Source organism: Echinops telfairi, unplaced genomic scaffold (assembly GCF_000313985.2).
Source record: "Echinops telfairi isolate 266 unplaced genomic scaffold, ASM31398v2 ScPeMD7_6;HRSCAF=24_1, whole genome shotgun sequence".
NCBI lineage: Eukaryota > Metazoa > Chordata > Mammalia > Afrosoricida > Tenrecidae > Echinops > Echinops telfairi.
In genome coordinates, this window is record NW_022103903.1 from 18,532,050 (window position 1) to 18,547,543 (window position 15,494).

Below are 15,494 nucleotides of genomic sequence, written 5' to 3' on the forward strand. Positions count from 1 at the left end.
CTTTGAGGGAGTACTTGAGTGGAGGCCCAATGTCCTTCTGCTACCTTAATACTAAACCTATAAATATAGGCACATAGATCTCTTTCCCCATCCTCATATAGATATATTTGCACGTGTAGATATCTTTATCTATACCTCTATAAATGCCCTTTGCCTCCCAGCTCTTTCCTCTATTTCACTTGATTTTACTCCTGTCCCACTAACATTCTCAGTCCCCACTAGGGTTTCAGCAATTCCTCTTGATTACTTTACCCTTGATCGTGCCCTACCAGGCCTCCCACACCACACCCACCTCACCACCAATTTGGATCACTTGTTGTTCCCTTGTCCCTGGGTTTGTTAACACCTCTTCCTTTCCCCCCACCTCACCCTCTCCCATGTTTCCCCGGAACCATAGGTTCCGTTGATTTCTCCTCCAGATTGTTCATCCAGCCTATTTTATTTAGACATACCTGTTGAGACAATAACATGCACAAAAACAAGACAGAGAAAAACCAAGCAACAATGTACAACAAAACAGCAACAACAACAAACCACTGACAAAGAACAAATTAAAACACAACAAGAAAGAAAAGCTGTAGTTAGTTCAAGAATCGCTCGCCTTTAGGAGTGTTCTCCAGTCCAGTCTGTTGGGGCACTATGCCCTGGCCCCAAAGCCCACCTTCATCATTTCCTGGGGACCTTGCTGCTCCATTCCCTTGCTGTTCCATTGCACTCCCCCAGTGCCTTGCCTCAGTGTGGCAGGATCAGATCAGGTGCAATACCCACACTGCGTCTCCGGTGTTGTCCCCCGCAGGGCCATGGGTCAGGCATTACCTTTTATGGGTTGAATTGTGCCCTTACCAAAAGTTATTTTAATGTCCTAACACACACTGTGGATGTGACCTTATTCCAAGAGGGGGTAATTGAAGATGTAATTAGTTAAGATGAGGTCATGAGGATGTGTCTTATTATCTTTATCTTTAAAAACAACACTCCAGTTGTCATAGCCTACAGATACGAGGATACCAGAACTCTGGAGAAATAAGAGAGAGTCATCCCTTAGTGTTTGAGAAGAGAATATGGCCCTAAAATCCGAGTAGCCTCCCAAGCTATGACATAATACACTTCGCACTATTCTTGTTTTAAAACACATAATCTGTGGTAATTGAATATAACAACCTGAGAAAATGACTACCCTCTCATAAAAATACACCGATGCAGTAGGTATTACTCATATTCCATTGTTTTAATTGTTCTTAAAGGAGCAAGCATGTTGCATAAAAACTGCCAAATACAAAGCACAGCCTAAGTACTGGAACCCTTGAATGATTCCATCTTGTATAGCCTTGCTGGATGGAAAGAGGCCTTATTTAGACAGGATAAGGATCCTAAAATTCATCTTAAGCAGTTATATGATTAGGTACTTTTTCTAAATTGATTCATCTGATTGCAAGATGGAACATAGTACAAAGTCAGATTGAAAAAAATACAACAAAATCTCACTGCCATCAAATCAATTTGGCTTGTAACAACCCTATAGAACAGAGTAAAAATGTCCCTTTACGTTCCCCAGAAAGACTGGGAGCAGAGAGCCTCATCTTTATACTGATGAGAGGTTCGTGGGTTTGAACCATCAACAGTGTGGTTAACAGTGCAACACACATAACTCAGTACACCACCAGGGATCCTTAAAGAATCAATACTGCCTGACAATAGTAATCTGGACAAAGACTAGATCAAGACCTAAATTGAAGGGCCTTCCCGGGAGATGGCTAGAAGGAAGCAGATGTGGTGACTATGTGGCAAGAGCAAGGCAAAGGAATGCTATTCTTTTAATTACTATTGTTCTCTTAACAAATTGTGCAAGGCAACAAAAAAGAGGGGGAGGGGAGTAGGCATTCCCAAATCAGTCTCACTGGGCAACCACAAAGATGCGGGCAGGGCTGGCTTCTTCTGGAGGACCAAGAGAGGAATCCATTTCCTTGGCTTTTTCAACTTCTAGAAACAGCTTCCTCTTTTTTTTTCTTTGCCCATGGCCTTTCCTCCATCTTCAAAGCCAGCAGCATAGCAGTATTTGAATCTCTTGCTCACTCTCTGCCTGTGTCAGAGTGACATATGCTGCCATCTCCAGGGGATAAGGCCCATGCCGTGGTGAACAACAATGCCTGCAACCAGGAGCTGCAGCCCAAGCCATAGCAGAAAGGCAGTAGGTCCAGAACAAACAAACTCAACTTACATAGTCATTGGATGAAGCATCATTTACTCACAGGAAAGAGAAACAAAGTAAGAGCATCAGTTTCTATAGAATGCGTCATTCCCTCATGCCAGTAGGTCACTCCCTTCAGTCAATGCTGGATGGTGGACTGTGTACATAGCCTATCATGCTTCAAGCAAAGGACCTTATTACCCACCCACAAAGAACAGATAGAGCAGTGAATCTGACCAGGCACTACGAAAGCACCAATTTAAGGAGAACAAAAAAAGTACATACTGAGCCATAAACAGACAAGTATCATCAAACATGACAGTAGACTCATGCAAGCTGTGTTATCTCCTTTTAAGGAGAGGCTGCAGCACCAAAGCTCTGCTGGTCAGGCAGCTCAAAGCAGCAAATAATCAGAAGGCCTGCTTTCCCAAGAGTGTTATCTCTGTTTCCATCATTTCATCTCCTTCTGTGAAGTCCTCCTGGCCCTGATCCTATAACTGTCTTTGTTATGAGCTCAGGAACATCTGAAGAATTTATCTCCGGAACAGTATCAGCAAACATAGGGAGGAGGAGGGATAAGTGACTTTACATTGAGGGGATTACAAAGGAAGAGATGAAACAAAATGTGTATAAATTATTGATATAAAACCTCATGGTCTACTCTGAGAACTTTCACCCAATTCACAATAAAAGTTTAAGAAAAACAAAACAAAACAATGCCTTCATTACATTGACAAAGTTCTTTTGTTTTATAACATATTGGCGGATTTCAGAAATTAAAATATGGATAACTATGGTGTGCAATTTTCACCCTATAGATATTAAATGAATTAAGTTCTTAATTAATGTTCTTAATGAATTAAGTATATTAAGAGACAAAGAGAAGGAAATGAGTTTTAGGAGATGAATACAGGTCTGGAGTTTAAAAGAGAAATCTGAGCTAGAAATAGAAAGAAAGACTTTATCAACCTAAAGATACTCATTGGTGTTTGTGAAAAACAGTACTCTGAGATTATACGATGACCAAAAGATGATATAGCTGTGATTAGAACCATTAGGAGCAATGATAACCGGTTCATCAATAATTCTCTTTAGCTTGATTATGGGAGCAGAGCTGGCAGGTGGTTGAATTGGGGGCATCTAGTTTTCAAGTGGAGAGAAGTATAGCACAAAGGCAAGTGAAATCAGCATGGTAACAATAAAGGGAGCTGCCAAAGACAGTGTTAGATGTTTTATGTACCTTTACTACCTATAACTATGCAAAAAGATAAGAGCCACACTTTATAGATAAGGAAACTGAAAACTCAGACACTGAATTCCCTGAGTTACGGAGATTTCTTTCGAGTTAGATTGGATTTCTGAAATGATTCTTATGATGGCAGAACAGAATATCAATTTTGATAGTGCATCAAAAAGAGCTAGTTTTGAAATGCAAATTTTTTTTTGCTTAAAGGAAAGCTTTTCCAATATACCTTGAGATAAGAAAGCAGGTAATGTGAGAGGTCATCTGGTAGAAGCTGATTAACTAAAATGATGTTCTAAGTGTGGAGTTGTCAGTGAGTTGAAAAAGTGTAAATTATTCTTATATTAATGGTTAGTAGATGCCACTGAGTCCGTTTTTACTTATCAGGACCCTGCAGACAATAGTATGAATCACTGCCCAGCGTTTGCTCAATCCTAACAGACTTTGCTTTGTTTGAGCTCATTGTTGTAAGCATTGTTCAATCATCTCATTGAGAGTTTTCCTCTTGCTTTTTTTTTTTTTTTTTGTGACCTTCCATTTTACCAGGTATGATATCTTTCTCCCGAGACTGACCCCTTTGACTAACACATCCAAAGTCGGATATCCTCCTTTCTCAAAAGTATTTTGACTGTACTTTGTATGATCAATGTACATATTATTACTAATAATAGTGCTTAATAAGTAAGTAATATTTCTTTCAGAAGCGAAGCAATTTTAAATCTCCTAAGGATTATGCCATATCTAGGAGCATTGTTGGGTGGAAAAGTCCCAAATCGAAAGGGTCTATCTAACGTTTCGAAGTGTCTGTGTGATGTAAATGCCACTGGAAGGCATGCTCTCCACAAGCTCCACCGTGCTGCTTACTCCTGTCCGCAGACCCGCATCAATCCTCATCTACGTGCATGGCTCTCCCTCTCTAGAAGCAGGAAAGCTGAGTGTTGAGGCACTCAGTCCAAAGTATGTTGATGGTTTAAGTTCACACCGAGGTGCCTTGGAAGAAAAGCCTGGCAACCTACTCCTAAAATAATAATAATACTAAAACATTGAAAACCCAGTGGAGGATGGTTGTATTCTGACACACATGTTACTCAATGCACTCACCACAGACATCCTCACCCAGTGTTTGGTGAGGAACTGAGGAAGACTTGCTCCCTGACTCCAATCTAAGAGCCTAGCAATGAAGACTATTCAGAGTAGCATATTAAGCCTATATTCCAAGGTGCTGGTGTCATTTCCAAAAAAAAATCGCTAGTCACAATGGACTTTTCCTTTGTAAGACTCAAAAAGCTTTGCAAATATGTACAAAGGAATCTTTCACTCTCATGAAATAACACTAAAGCAGAAAAAGGGGAAGTGACTTTCTCAGAAGCCACCATACAAATTGGTGGAAAGCCAGAAATAGAAGCCTTAACTTTTCAGACCTTGTCTTGACTCGGCTCTTAGTCAGGTCTTCCTGCCAAGAATCCTACGTCAGCATATGAAATTCATGTAAGTATTGTGGTAGCCCTTTCTGTGAAGTGCTATCAGAAGCATGAAAATATCAATTCATCTAGTATGAGATTATGTTTGCAAGGTAGTGTTGTTCCCTTTGTGTGTTGAAATTCTATATATCAGGTTGATATCAAACAGAATTAATCACAGAGATTCTAGAATTCTGTTCTTGAAAGATAGGCAATGAGTACCATTGGGTAAGTGACACTCTTAGTAATATTAATTATAATGGAGTTTACTTTAGAACCTCCCCCAACATTAACATATTCTCAAACTTAATTAAAAATCTAATACAATATATGTGCTCTTTCCTTCTTTTTAAATCATTTTTCACATCGCTTCAACATATTTTCCCATTACCTTTATACTCGGAAGTAAAATGCATTGTGTGCAGTTACGTTAAATGTGCACAGACAACTGAACACAGAGTGTATTGAGCCATTTTCTTATTGCACACAATGTGAAGAAACAAAAAAGATTATAGCAGTAAAAAATATTAACCTAGCAGAAAGTTCCTTGACCTCTACCTCCATTCGAATATATCCCAACTGTGATTTTATATTATGGGCCGTGAAATGGAGGCTGAGGCAGTAGGAGTTATTTAATTGGGAAGGCAGTTAAAAACAAGTAAACAAATTAAAAATTAATTTTAAAGATAATGTAAGATAGTGAAAAGCACTAGGGAGTAAAATGCTAGGAATGACCAGGCCAGTACGCTCGAGCTAAACACTATCAGGAACATACTGCACTGGGACGAGTGAGATGGAATACTCCTTTTGTATAGGGAAGACGCACACCATGGAAAACAACGGGGTGTTTAGGTACAAAGACGCTTTGGGGGAAAAAACAACTGTTGTCATCACATTAATCACAACTCTTAGAAGCACCCCAGGTTACAGAGGAGGCCTGCTCCGTAGGGTTTTCTTGGCTGTAATCTGTTGGAGCAGATTCCCAAGCCTTTTTGTATAGTGCCACTGAGTGGATTTGAACCAGGTTAGTAGGCAGGTGTAATAAACCATTGAGACCTAAGAGACTATTTTAAAAACCTACTGCTTTACCATGTTTGCTTTCTCCTCTTAAAAACAGTTCCAGTCTCAGAAATCCACAGGGGCAGTTCTACCCTGTCTTCTAGGGTCCCCATGAGTCAGTATTGACACTACAGCAGTGAGTTTGGAGTGAATTTATTATAGAGTCTGGTGTTCATGTGGGTGCTTTGGATGTGTCTAAGGAATTGGGAACTCGTTCTAGACAGGGCACTGTCAGAAAGTAAGGAGAAGTCAATGATTTGCTACCGTAATGAGTCTTATCTATGGGGAAGGGAGACTAGTCAGGTAGTTGGTTCGGTGTCTTTGAGCCCGTTCCAACCCATAGTGGCGCTTGCTCTTTACAACAGAGGAAAAGAGCTCCCAGTCCTGCACCATCTTCACATCCGTGCATCATGATTTCCTCTCTACATAAAGGGCAAAATGCGGGGACTCTCTGAGATGTTTGTTATGAAGGTTAAATATGTAAATTGAACGCTTAGATCTGCATCGGACACAGAGTAAGTAGTCTATAAACGATGGTTTTGTAATTCTGATGACAAAGGTGTATTGGAAAGGGGAAAAATCAGTAAACACAATATGGCCATGCTGAATGAGTAAATGATGGACTAACCAATAAGTATAACCCTTCACAGATATTTCTTAGAAATCGTTTCTCTGACTTAGGCTATGCACAGTGCCTCAACTCTTTCTACTAGGGAAATCGCATAGTACATTGGTATTTGGCAATATCTGAAATTATGCGTTTCATTTAAACATGTTATTTTCTGTCTGCCTGGTCTTTCTGATACATCCAAGCTTACCACGGATAAAGGTTATGTTACATTCTGAACTTTTTTTAACTTGGCATAAGAATGCTCTCGGAGTCTCAGATCTTTAATTGAAGCAGCCATATTTAGTGTCACTGAAATAAGTGTGATAACAGCTTGATCATGCAAAGCTTCACGTGAAGAAAACACCTGCCTGGTGCTAATAAGATACATGAATTTCAGACAACAGAAAACCCAAGAAAATTACCACTCTGTCTCTCTTGATAAAATACCAACAGAGTTCACTTTTCATTTCATTATAGTAAAAAGTCAATTTGAATTACTAGGAAATGTGAATAAAAATTCACATGGATTATTGGCTTTTGGTAGGTAAGGGATTTAAAAACATTGCTGAGTTTCTTTATAAGTACTAGTAGATTTATTAAGGCAAAGTGAAGTAAAAGACAGAACTATTTTGCTCTGGATAATCATTAGATCACTAAGATGAGCTAAAAATAAATTTCAAATATCTTTGTAGGCCTGGATATGTCCGGTATTCATTTAAACACACACACTTCTATCAAGGTTTACATCCTCAGTGGAAAAATGTTGAAAGTGTCTATCAATTGCCATTCTTTTTATCTCTAAGAGAAAATCTTTAGAAAATCAAAAGCATTATTACAAAGAGAACTGAAAACCCATGGCTTCTTTTCCCACTGATCATTAAGAACATCTATCCCCCAACAGATTGAAAGCATGATTAAATTTTAAAAGACATGAATGTCTTTGATGTCAAATTTATGCAAGATTCCGAAAACCCCAGCATCATATGCCCTGAAAATTTTGCAACCACAGTCTGGTCTATGTTTTTTGGTTTGCTTATTTGTTTGTTTAACATTCATGAAACAAGCTGTCTTGTTAAACTCTTTCCTTTTTCGTGGGCACATGTTTGCACTTGATTTTCAGGAAGCCAAGATTGCCTTGCTTCCTTCCTAGTTTTATTTACTTACTTATGAGTTTGCTTGTTTCAATATATTAGCACCCACACCAAAAGTAGACTTCATAGCCATATATAGTTAGCATTTGGTTGCCTGTAACTATTAAGTCAAGAAAAGTACGAAGAATTGGAACCTCTGATTCTGTAAATGTTTGACTTGTTCCCTAAGACATATACTTACATTTCATCTAATTATTGGTCAGAGCTGTTAATAGACCAGTAGAGGAGATTTTTATTTTCATCCTTCTCATCCTTCTAAAGCTTAGATTATTTAAAGCATATGGCTGGCACACTACAGTGTATAAGCACTTTCACATATATTCTCACTTTTGACCTCCCCAATATCGATAATATCACATATATTCTCACTTTTGACCACCCCAATATCCCCAATACCAAGAAGAGATGTAGAATTACAGACAATTGGAGTCTTATCTTCACTTTGTAGATGAGTAAATTGTGATTCAAATCTTGTGCTCTTGAGTACATGTGGACAATCAGCTTCAGAAAACTTAGGAGTTGGGAATCTTATGTTTTGCTGGGTTTCTAGCACCGTACTAACAAGATCTCCCATTTTTGTGCCACCATGACCTCTCTGGATCAGGCTTATCTCCTGACTACTCCATGTCCACATCAGTTTTTTTCCTCTCTGGGACTCTTGAATCTTTGTCTTAACCTCCCCCCCACTCTCCATAGTCCACTCTCGTGACTATGGCTATTTCTCTTGCATATCTGCATTCCCCCCCCCCCCGCCTTTCAATCCCAGCTCAGAGTCGACTTCTTTCAAAATCTCTTCCAGCCACTACTGCACTTTGAAGCTCACAGTTTTCTCAACTCAACATTTACATGACCTTAGTTCTCAAGTTCTTAAGCATTTTGTATATGTGCACTTAATTTCTTCAACTAAACTATAAGCTCCTGAGAACAGAGATGTAAGTCTATGCTTTTTTTCTATTTTTAATTCGCAGCATTTCTAGACTGGATGGATGAATGGTTGATATATCTATTACTTATTTAATCTATCCCATGGAGCCAGTGCTGAAACATAATATGTCCTACTGCATTTGCATTTTCAACCACTTGTAATGTAGTCTGGATAATCACTTCTCATATTATAATATGTTTTATTATAGGTGAATGTAGTGTGGTCTTTTCAATATATTCATATCGGAAATGTCCCAAGTATTGATTTCTAATAGTCATCGAAGCCTCGGCATGCAGCATGTAGGCATACAGGACAAGATGTCTGATGGATTCCCCGAATTCAACAGACATTTGACCCATATATCAGCATTTAGAACAGGAAGAGGAGACTTCATGCAGTGATTGCTATTCTATAGAATCACATTAGCATTACCCATTCGGCTAGTCATAATTTCTCAGGAGATCAGGAATATCTATTAGTGGTAGCCCCTGTGGTACAGCATATGAAAATGCATTGTTCCATTATTCATTATAAATGCTGCTGGTCAAGCATATTGTCATTTCAAACTTTTATACAAATGTATTATACAAGTGTAAGCATTATATAACAATCCTGTTTTAACCACCAAACACCTTCTGTTTTCATTTTTAGGTGAATTTGGGGAAGTCTGTAGTGGACGTTTGAAAACACCAGGAAAAAGAGAGATCCCAGTGGCCATCAAAACTTTGAAAGGTGGCCACATGGACCGCCAAAGAAGAGATTTTCTAAGAGAAGCTAGTATCATGGGTCAGTTTGACCATCCAAATATCATTCGCCTTGAAGGTGTTGTCACAAAAAGTAAGTAACTATTTGTCTTCATTGCTTGTTTATTTCTTTACCTCAGTGCGTCAAGCAAAGAGTGAGAGAAAGACTTTAGTAACAACATCATAATCATTATAGAAATAACTTCATGTCAATGTCATCTTTGATACGACCTCTGAGGGTCTTGATTAGACAATAACAGTATCAAAATTTGCACTGGTCACCAAATAGCTTTTAAATCACTGTTAACTTAGTTTGAACTAATGAATCAAGAGTAAAGGGTTATGTATCTTTGCTCTAATTTCTGTAAGCTTTTTCACTTTTTCTAAAGCTGCCTAAATGTCAGTATTTATAGAAGAAATAACTGAAATATTTGAGATCATTAAGGTAAAATACTTCTGTTTCGAAATAAGTTTTATATGTAAATGAATACTTCACCTTGCGTAAAACTTTTCAATAAAAAGCTCTCTGTGGAACCTATCACACAAATGCCATTAGAAATAAATTCCTATAATTTGTATAAAATAACACGATACAATTCTTCCAATATTTATTCTACAAAAGTAACAAGATCAAAACCATTCCTTTGAAAGATTTTTTAATACAAAATTAATCATTTGCTCTAAGAAATAGATGTCTATATATTCATTTTTATTTGAATAACAGTAGGGCATAAAACAGCAATATTTCTTCTTATTTAACTTACTGATTAATTGTAACATATTAAGGCCAATGTAGAATGACATAAATATAATTTTAATCTTTGAAAGAGCCATTTTTCTTTCATGAAATATAATATTGCTTTTCAAACTATTCAAATATAATTGAAAATACAGCATAATATTTGGAAACAGGGAAGATACAAGCATCCTCAAAGCCTGCAGTAAGTACTGTTTGTAGTTACAGATCTGTATGACAGGCCTAAATACTTGTCATGAGGCATTGACCAAGAGTTTAACAAGGAGTTGTCATGCTAGTTTGGAAGACAGAAAAGGGTCCTTTGGGTGAAAATCACTTCAGTGGCCTTCAGTTATCCACTATTGTGTCTAGTGCTCTCTCACAGAAAGCCAGGGCTGGCCAATGTAGCGAACTTCAGCCAAATTTAGGCATTTTAAGAAGTCCCATTGATGCCATTGAAGTTTGTCCTTTTAGATCATTCCTTTCTGGATGAAGTTCAGCCTCCATGGTGAGGGGAGTTTCTCCACATGGGCAGGCCACATGAGTTCATGTAAACAAGAGGCAAGCTAAGGTGTTACAGTGGGCAAGCCCATCTGAGTGCCCCAGAAACCCTCAGCACTGACCAAACCTTCTGAGTGGGCCATCTTTGAAGTTTCAGTCTTGCCAAAGATGACTGCTGCTGCAGTTAAAATCATGCAACATGGGAAGTGCCTACTCAATTGATTCAAGCCAGACAGTTCTAGTTGTTAGTTTAAGCCTTTAAGTTTTGGGGTTATCAGTTACCAGCAATAGATAATCAAACAGGGTAAGAATTTTGCTCCTGCCACTTAAGACGTGTGCAATGTTGGAAAATTACTGAACATCTCTATCCTTCATTTCCATATCTATAAAAAGAGATATATTTAATCCTTACTTTTGAAGAATGCTAAAGAATTATGTTTTTAAGTGTATAAAGCATTTAACAACATATCGTTCCTAGTAGGCCATATTCATGGTAGCTTTTTTTTTGTTTTACCATGTACCGGGTATTTTACATATACATTTTACCATGTCCACCTCACAGAAAATATTATTATTTTCATTTTTTATGTTTTAAGTAAGATAAACTAGAGCTCAGACAGATGAACTAACACGAGCACCTCTCTCCATGACAAGTGCTCAAATGAAAGTGTATCTACCTTCACTGCCTGTCCCACTCCCCCCGTTTTTCAAAATTTGCCAAATAATAACTCACCCTAATTATATTACCCTAATTAAATAAGAAAAATAATAGGTTTAAGAAACACTTGGGGGAGTGAATCAATTGCCCCTAAAATTGTAAAATTCGAGGAGAGCCAACGATGATACAATCCCTAGTCAGAATTGTAATCTAAGAGAGAGTTTTTATTTTCTGGTTTTCATATTCACTTAGTATGGACATTTTAGTTGTTCCTTCTGTTTTTTGTCTATGTGGCAGGCAAGATTTTTTTTATATAATTGAGTTACTAACCTTTACAAAGCTTTCAAACAATTTAAGTATGTTGTCAAAATCCTCTTACACATACTTATGCAGAAAGTTTCCAAAACAGAATCAAGTCCTTACTTTCTCCCAGAATTCAACTGATAATCGCTTTTTATATAGCCTTATTTGTTTTATATAGCCTTATTTGTTTCATGTACACATTATCATATATAAAAGGGCTTCAGAAAGCTTGTTGGGGGGTGGGAATTAGCTCTCAATTCTATTTTCCCACAACCATTTAAAACTTCTTTCTATATTCATTCAAAAAGGGAATAGATTTATAGTCCTATGAAATAGTGGGAATTATTGATACTATATTAACTAAATAGGCTTAATAAGATAAGCTGTGACACAACACATGTCTTCCAGTGGAAATACACAGCTCATTTCACACGCACATCTGAACCATTAGTGGAGTGATTACTTTACATCTCTACCAACCTGGTTTAAAAATCAAACCATTGATCTTGCTTAAGTTATATGTATGTGAGTACATAGTCAAAGTCCTTTATAAATAAAAAAGACCGAGAATAAAAGATACATTAGAGGTCTATTCTAAGAAGTCTAGAAAAATAGATTAAATATCAGTAATATCATAAGCAAGTAAAATTTTGTTGAAAGTAATGCAATAGAATTGCATCAATACATTGCCAGAAATTCAGGCCAGATTCAAAAGAGGACACGGAATGCAGAATATTATTGCAGACATCAGATAGATCTGGACTGAAAGCAGAGACCAGAAAGATGCTTACTCGTGTTTTTATTGACGATGCAAAAGCATCCAGCTGTGTGCATCACAAAAATCCTATGAATAACCTTCAGAAGAATGAGAATTCCAGGATACTTAATTGTGCTTATGAAGAAACTATACATAGACCAAAAATAGTCATTCAAACAGCATAATGAGATACTGCATAGTTTACAATCGTGAAAATGTGAGTTAGGGCTCTATTCTTTCACCATGATGATTCAGTCTGTCTGCTGAGAAAATAACCCAAGGAGATGGACTCCATCATATAGACTGTCGAATCAGAAGTGGAGGAAAGTGCTGTAATAATATGCAGCAGACACAACCTTGTTTCCTGAAAATAAGGAGGACTTGAAGTACTTACAGATCAAGATCAATGACCTTCAGTATAAATTACAACTCAATATTACCAAAACAAAATTTCTCAAAATTTGACCAATAAGCAACATTATGATAAATGCAGAAGAGAATGAAACTATCCGGGGTTTATTTGACAGGTGGACTAATGACGCAGAGGGGTGAGCCTTGGTGGAAGAGTGGATTATGACTGGGCTGCTAACCGCCAGGTCAGCAGTTAGAAACCACCAGCCATTGTTTTCTGGGAGGAAGCCAGGCTTTCCACTCCCACTAAGAGTTACAGTCTCAGAAACCTCAAAAAGCCGTTCTTCCCTGTCTTCTAGGTCACTCGACTCAGTGGCAGTGAGTGTTTGGTTTTAGAGCATATTTCAGAGACCACATATGCCCTCCTTATGCCCTCCATCTCCACAACTTCCCCAGGCCAAATGCCACAAGACAGAGGTGAGGCATACCTCCCCCCTCCGCCCTTCTTTCTGCAATTCTGATACCTCCTGTTTCTCCCACAGCACTTTACTTTCTGCTGGGTTCTAGGTCTGATCATTCATTTGCCGTGGCCGCAGAGAACTCACGGGCAAAACACACAATTATGAGGTTTGCTCGGGAAATTCACAGGTCACCACATGTTAGAATCAGTAAACATTAAGGAGGGAGACCTCAGTCCTCAGCAGCACGTCTCCTCAGCCAGAAGCCAAGTCTCTCCCTCTGGTCCTTGGCCTCTCAATGAGGCAGCGTGGCCGAGGCTTCCCCTTCCGGTAAGATTTCCAACATACTCTACTTGTGATTCTTCTTCCTCAGAAATCCCAGGAAGCCTCCCTAGTTCAGAGATGGCTCTCTTACACAGAGGAATGGTTTGGATGGAGGTCTCGTTTTATGTCTTTCAGCAGATCACACCACCAAGGAAACCAAGGAAAGAGGGGTGACTTGATTCACACCCTTCTAAGGTGGGAATACTCAGAGTACATCCCATTTAATCCTGATCCTTAGCCTAACTGAGATGTTCCTCCAGTATGCAAGTATAACCACCAGCCTAGTGGATATGTATTTATAATACATTTATAAGTGGATTTGAAATACATCAAAACAGGGCCATGTTTATTGACTACATCTCAATAAGTATCCACAATCAGATTTCTTGGAAGAAACAAAGAACTCAAACACTGTATTGCACTGGCAAATCAACTGCACAATATCTCTATCAAGCATTAAAGAGCAAAGCTTTCACTTTGAAGGCCAAGGTACATCTGAGTCAAGCCACGGTATTTTCAGTTGCTTCCTATACACACGAAGGCCGGACAAAGAATCAGGAAGACTTCCGAAGAGTTGATGTATTTGAATTATGTGTTCATAAAGAACATGGAATAACCCATGGAGTGCCCGAATAGCACTAAAATTTCTCTTGGGAGACATAGAACTAGAATGCTCATTGTAAGTGAAAATGGTGGCTCTTCCACTTCCTTTGGACATGTTATGAGGAGAGACCAGTCTCTGGAAAAGGTTATCTTGCTTGATAAATTAGAGGGTCACCAAAAAATAAAGACCTTCAATGAGCTGGATTAACATATAGGCTACAAAAATCAGCTCAAACTTAACAACAGTTGCTAAGATGGCATCAGAGGAGCAGAGCTTTGTTCCGTTGTACGTAGCATAGCTAAAAGCAAGGACGAACTCAATGGCATCTAGGTAACTGACCGACCTTAGTGAAAGATGAACTGTGTTAGCCTGTAAGAGCGAACCCTACGTAGCCTAAGGTGGCAAGGTGCTGTCTCTGTGAGTGCTGGGGATGGACACAGAATAATCCCTTCAATCATGAATTGACATATTTGCACTGTGATCTACTTGACTCAAGTGCTATGGCAACAGGAGGAGAAAGGCAATGAATAAATGAATACCTCATTCCCATAAATACATGGTAATTGTTCCAAGATAGCCCTTTAATAGCTAAGAGATAGCTAGCAATTAATGCTCCCTAAGGAATATCCGTTTACATAAAAGATAATGCTGATGAATATAAAGATGCTGGGCAGGTTTATACAGGCATGTTTGTAGACTATCCTGGGGTTCACAGAAATAAATCCATAGACACTCAGTTACAATTAATACAAAATATAGATCAAAATCTTCATGAGATCTTTTTATAAATCTAATCTGCATGCTTTTGTAATTTGTGTCGGTTTTATCTCTGAGAGATAATTATTATAAAGTTCTTATTTTGTCATATAACTACTGTTATGTTAAATATCAAAGAAAAATGTTGAAATGCTGGATTAATAAAAGTATATCTGATAAAAAATGAACCTATTTATTTGATATCCATCACAATTTCATTAACCTGCTGAGACAGCTGTTATAAAAAGAGATTAGTCGAGTTACAACAATATGCTCAGCACATACTTTTTCTCCAAAATGCACATAAAAGTCATCAGTTAAAGAACAGATTTGTAGCATGCTTAGTAGCCATGTGTAGTGGATAATGTATACAACAGTGTCGTTAACTACAAGGCAGAAAGAGAAAAACTGCTACTCTTCGAAAAAATATAAGCATTATGGTTTAATAATGAAGAAATAGAGTGCACTTGATCACAGTCTAGAATACTGGGCACTAAGTTCATAATGACGGTAGAACAAAGAGGAAAAATAATGACATGTCTATCTCCCGGCTGAGTGGGCAGCAACCTTATTAGAAATACTGACCATATCTCATAGCAATCATAACTCCACTAAGGACTCATAGGAACCATGCAAAATACCCAATAAATCCCTAAATACAACTTCA

At 38.1% G+C, this 15,494-nt stretch overlaps 1 protein-coding gene across 1 annotated transcript in view; it reads left to right on the forward strand.

Annotated features, from left to right (window-relative positions):
- Window positions 1–15,494, forward strand: part of EPHA6 (EPH receptor A6) — a 1,133,516-nt gene that overhangs the window by 835,011 nt on the left and 283,011 nt on the right. The window contains exon 12 of the mRNA XM_045286264.1: window positions 9,288–9,473. Within this exon, the coding sequence (XP_045142199.1) occupies window positions 9,288–9,473 (186 nt within the window). The remainder of the gene's footprint in view (window positions 1–9,287; window positions 9,474–15,494) is intronic.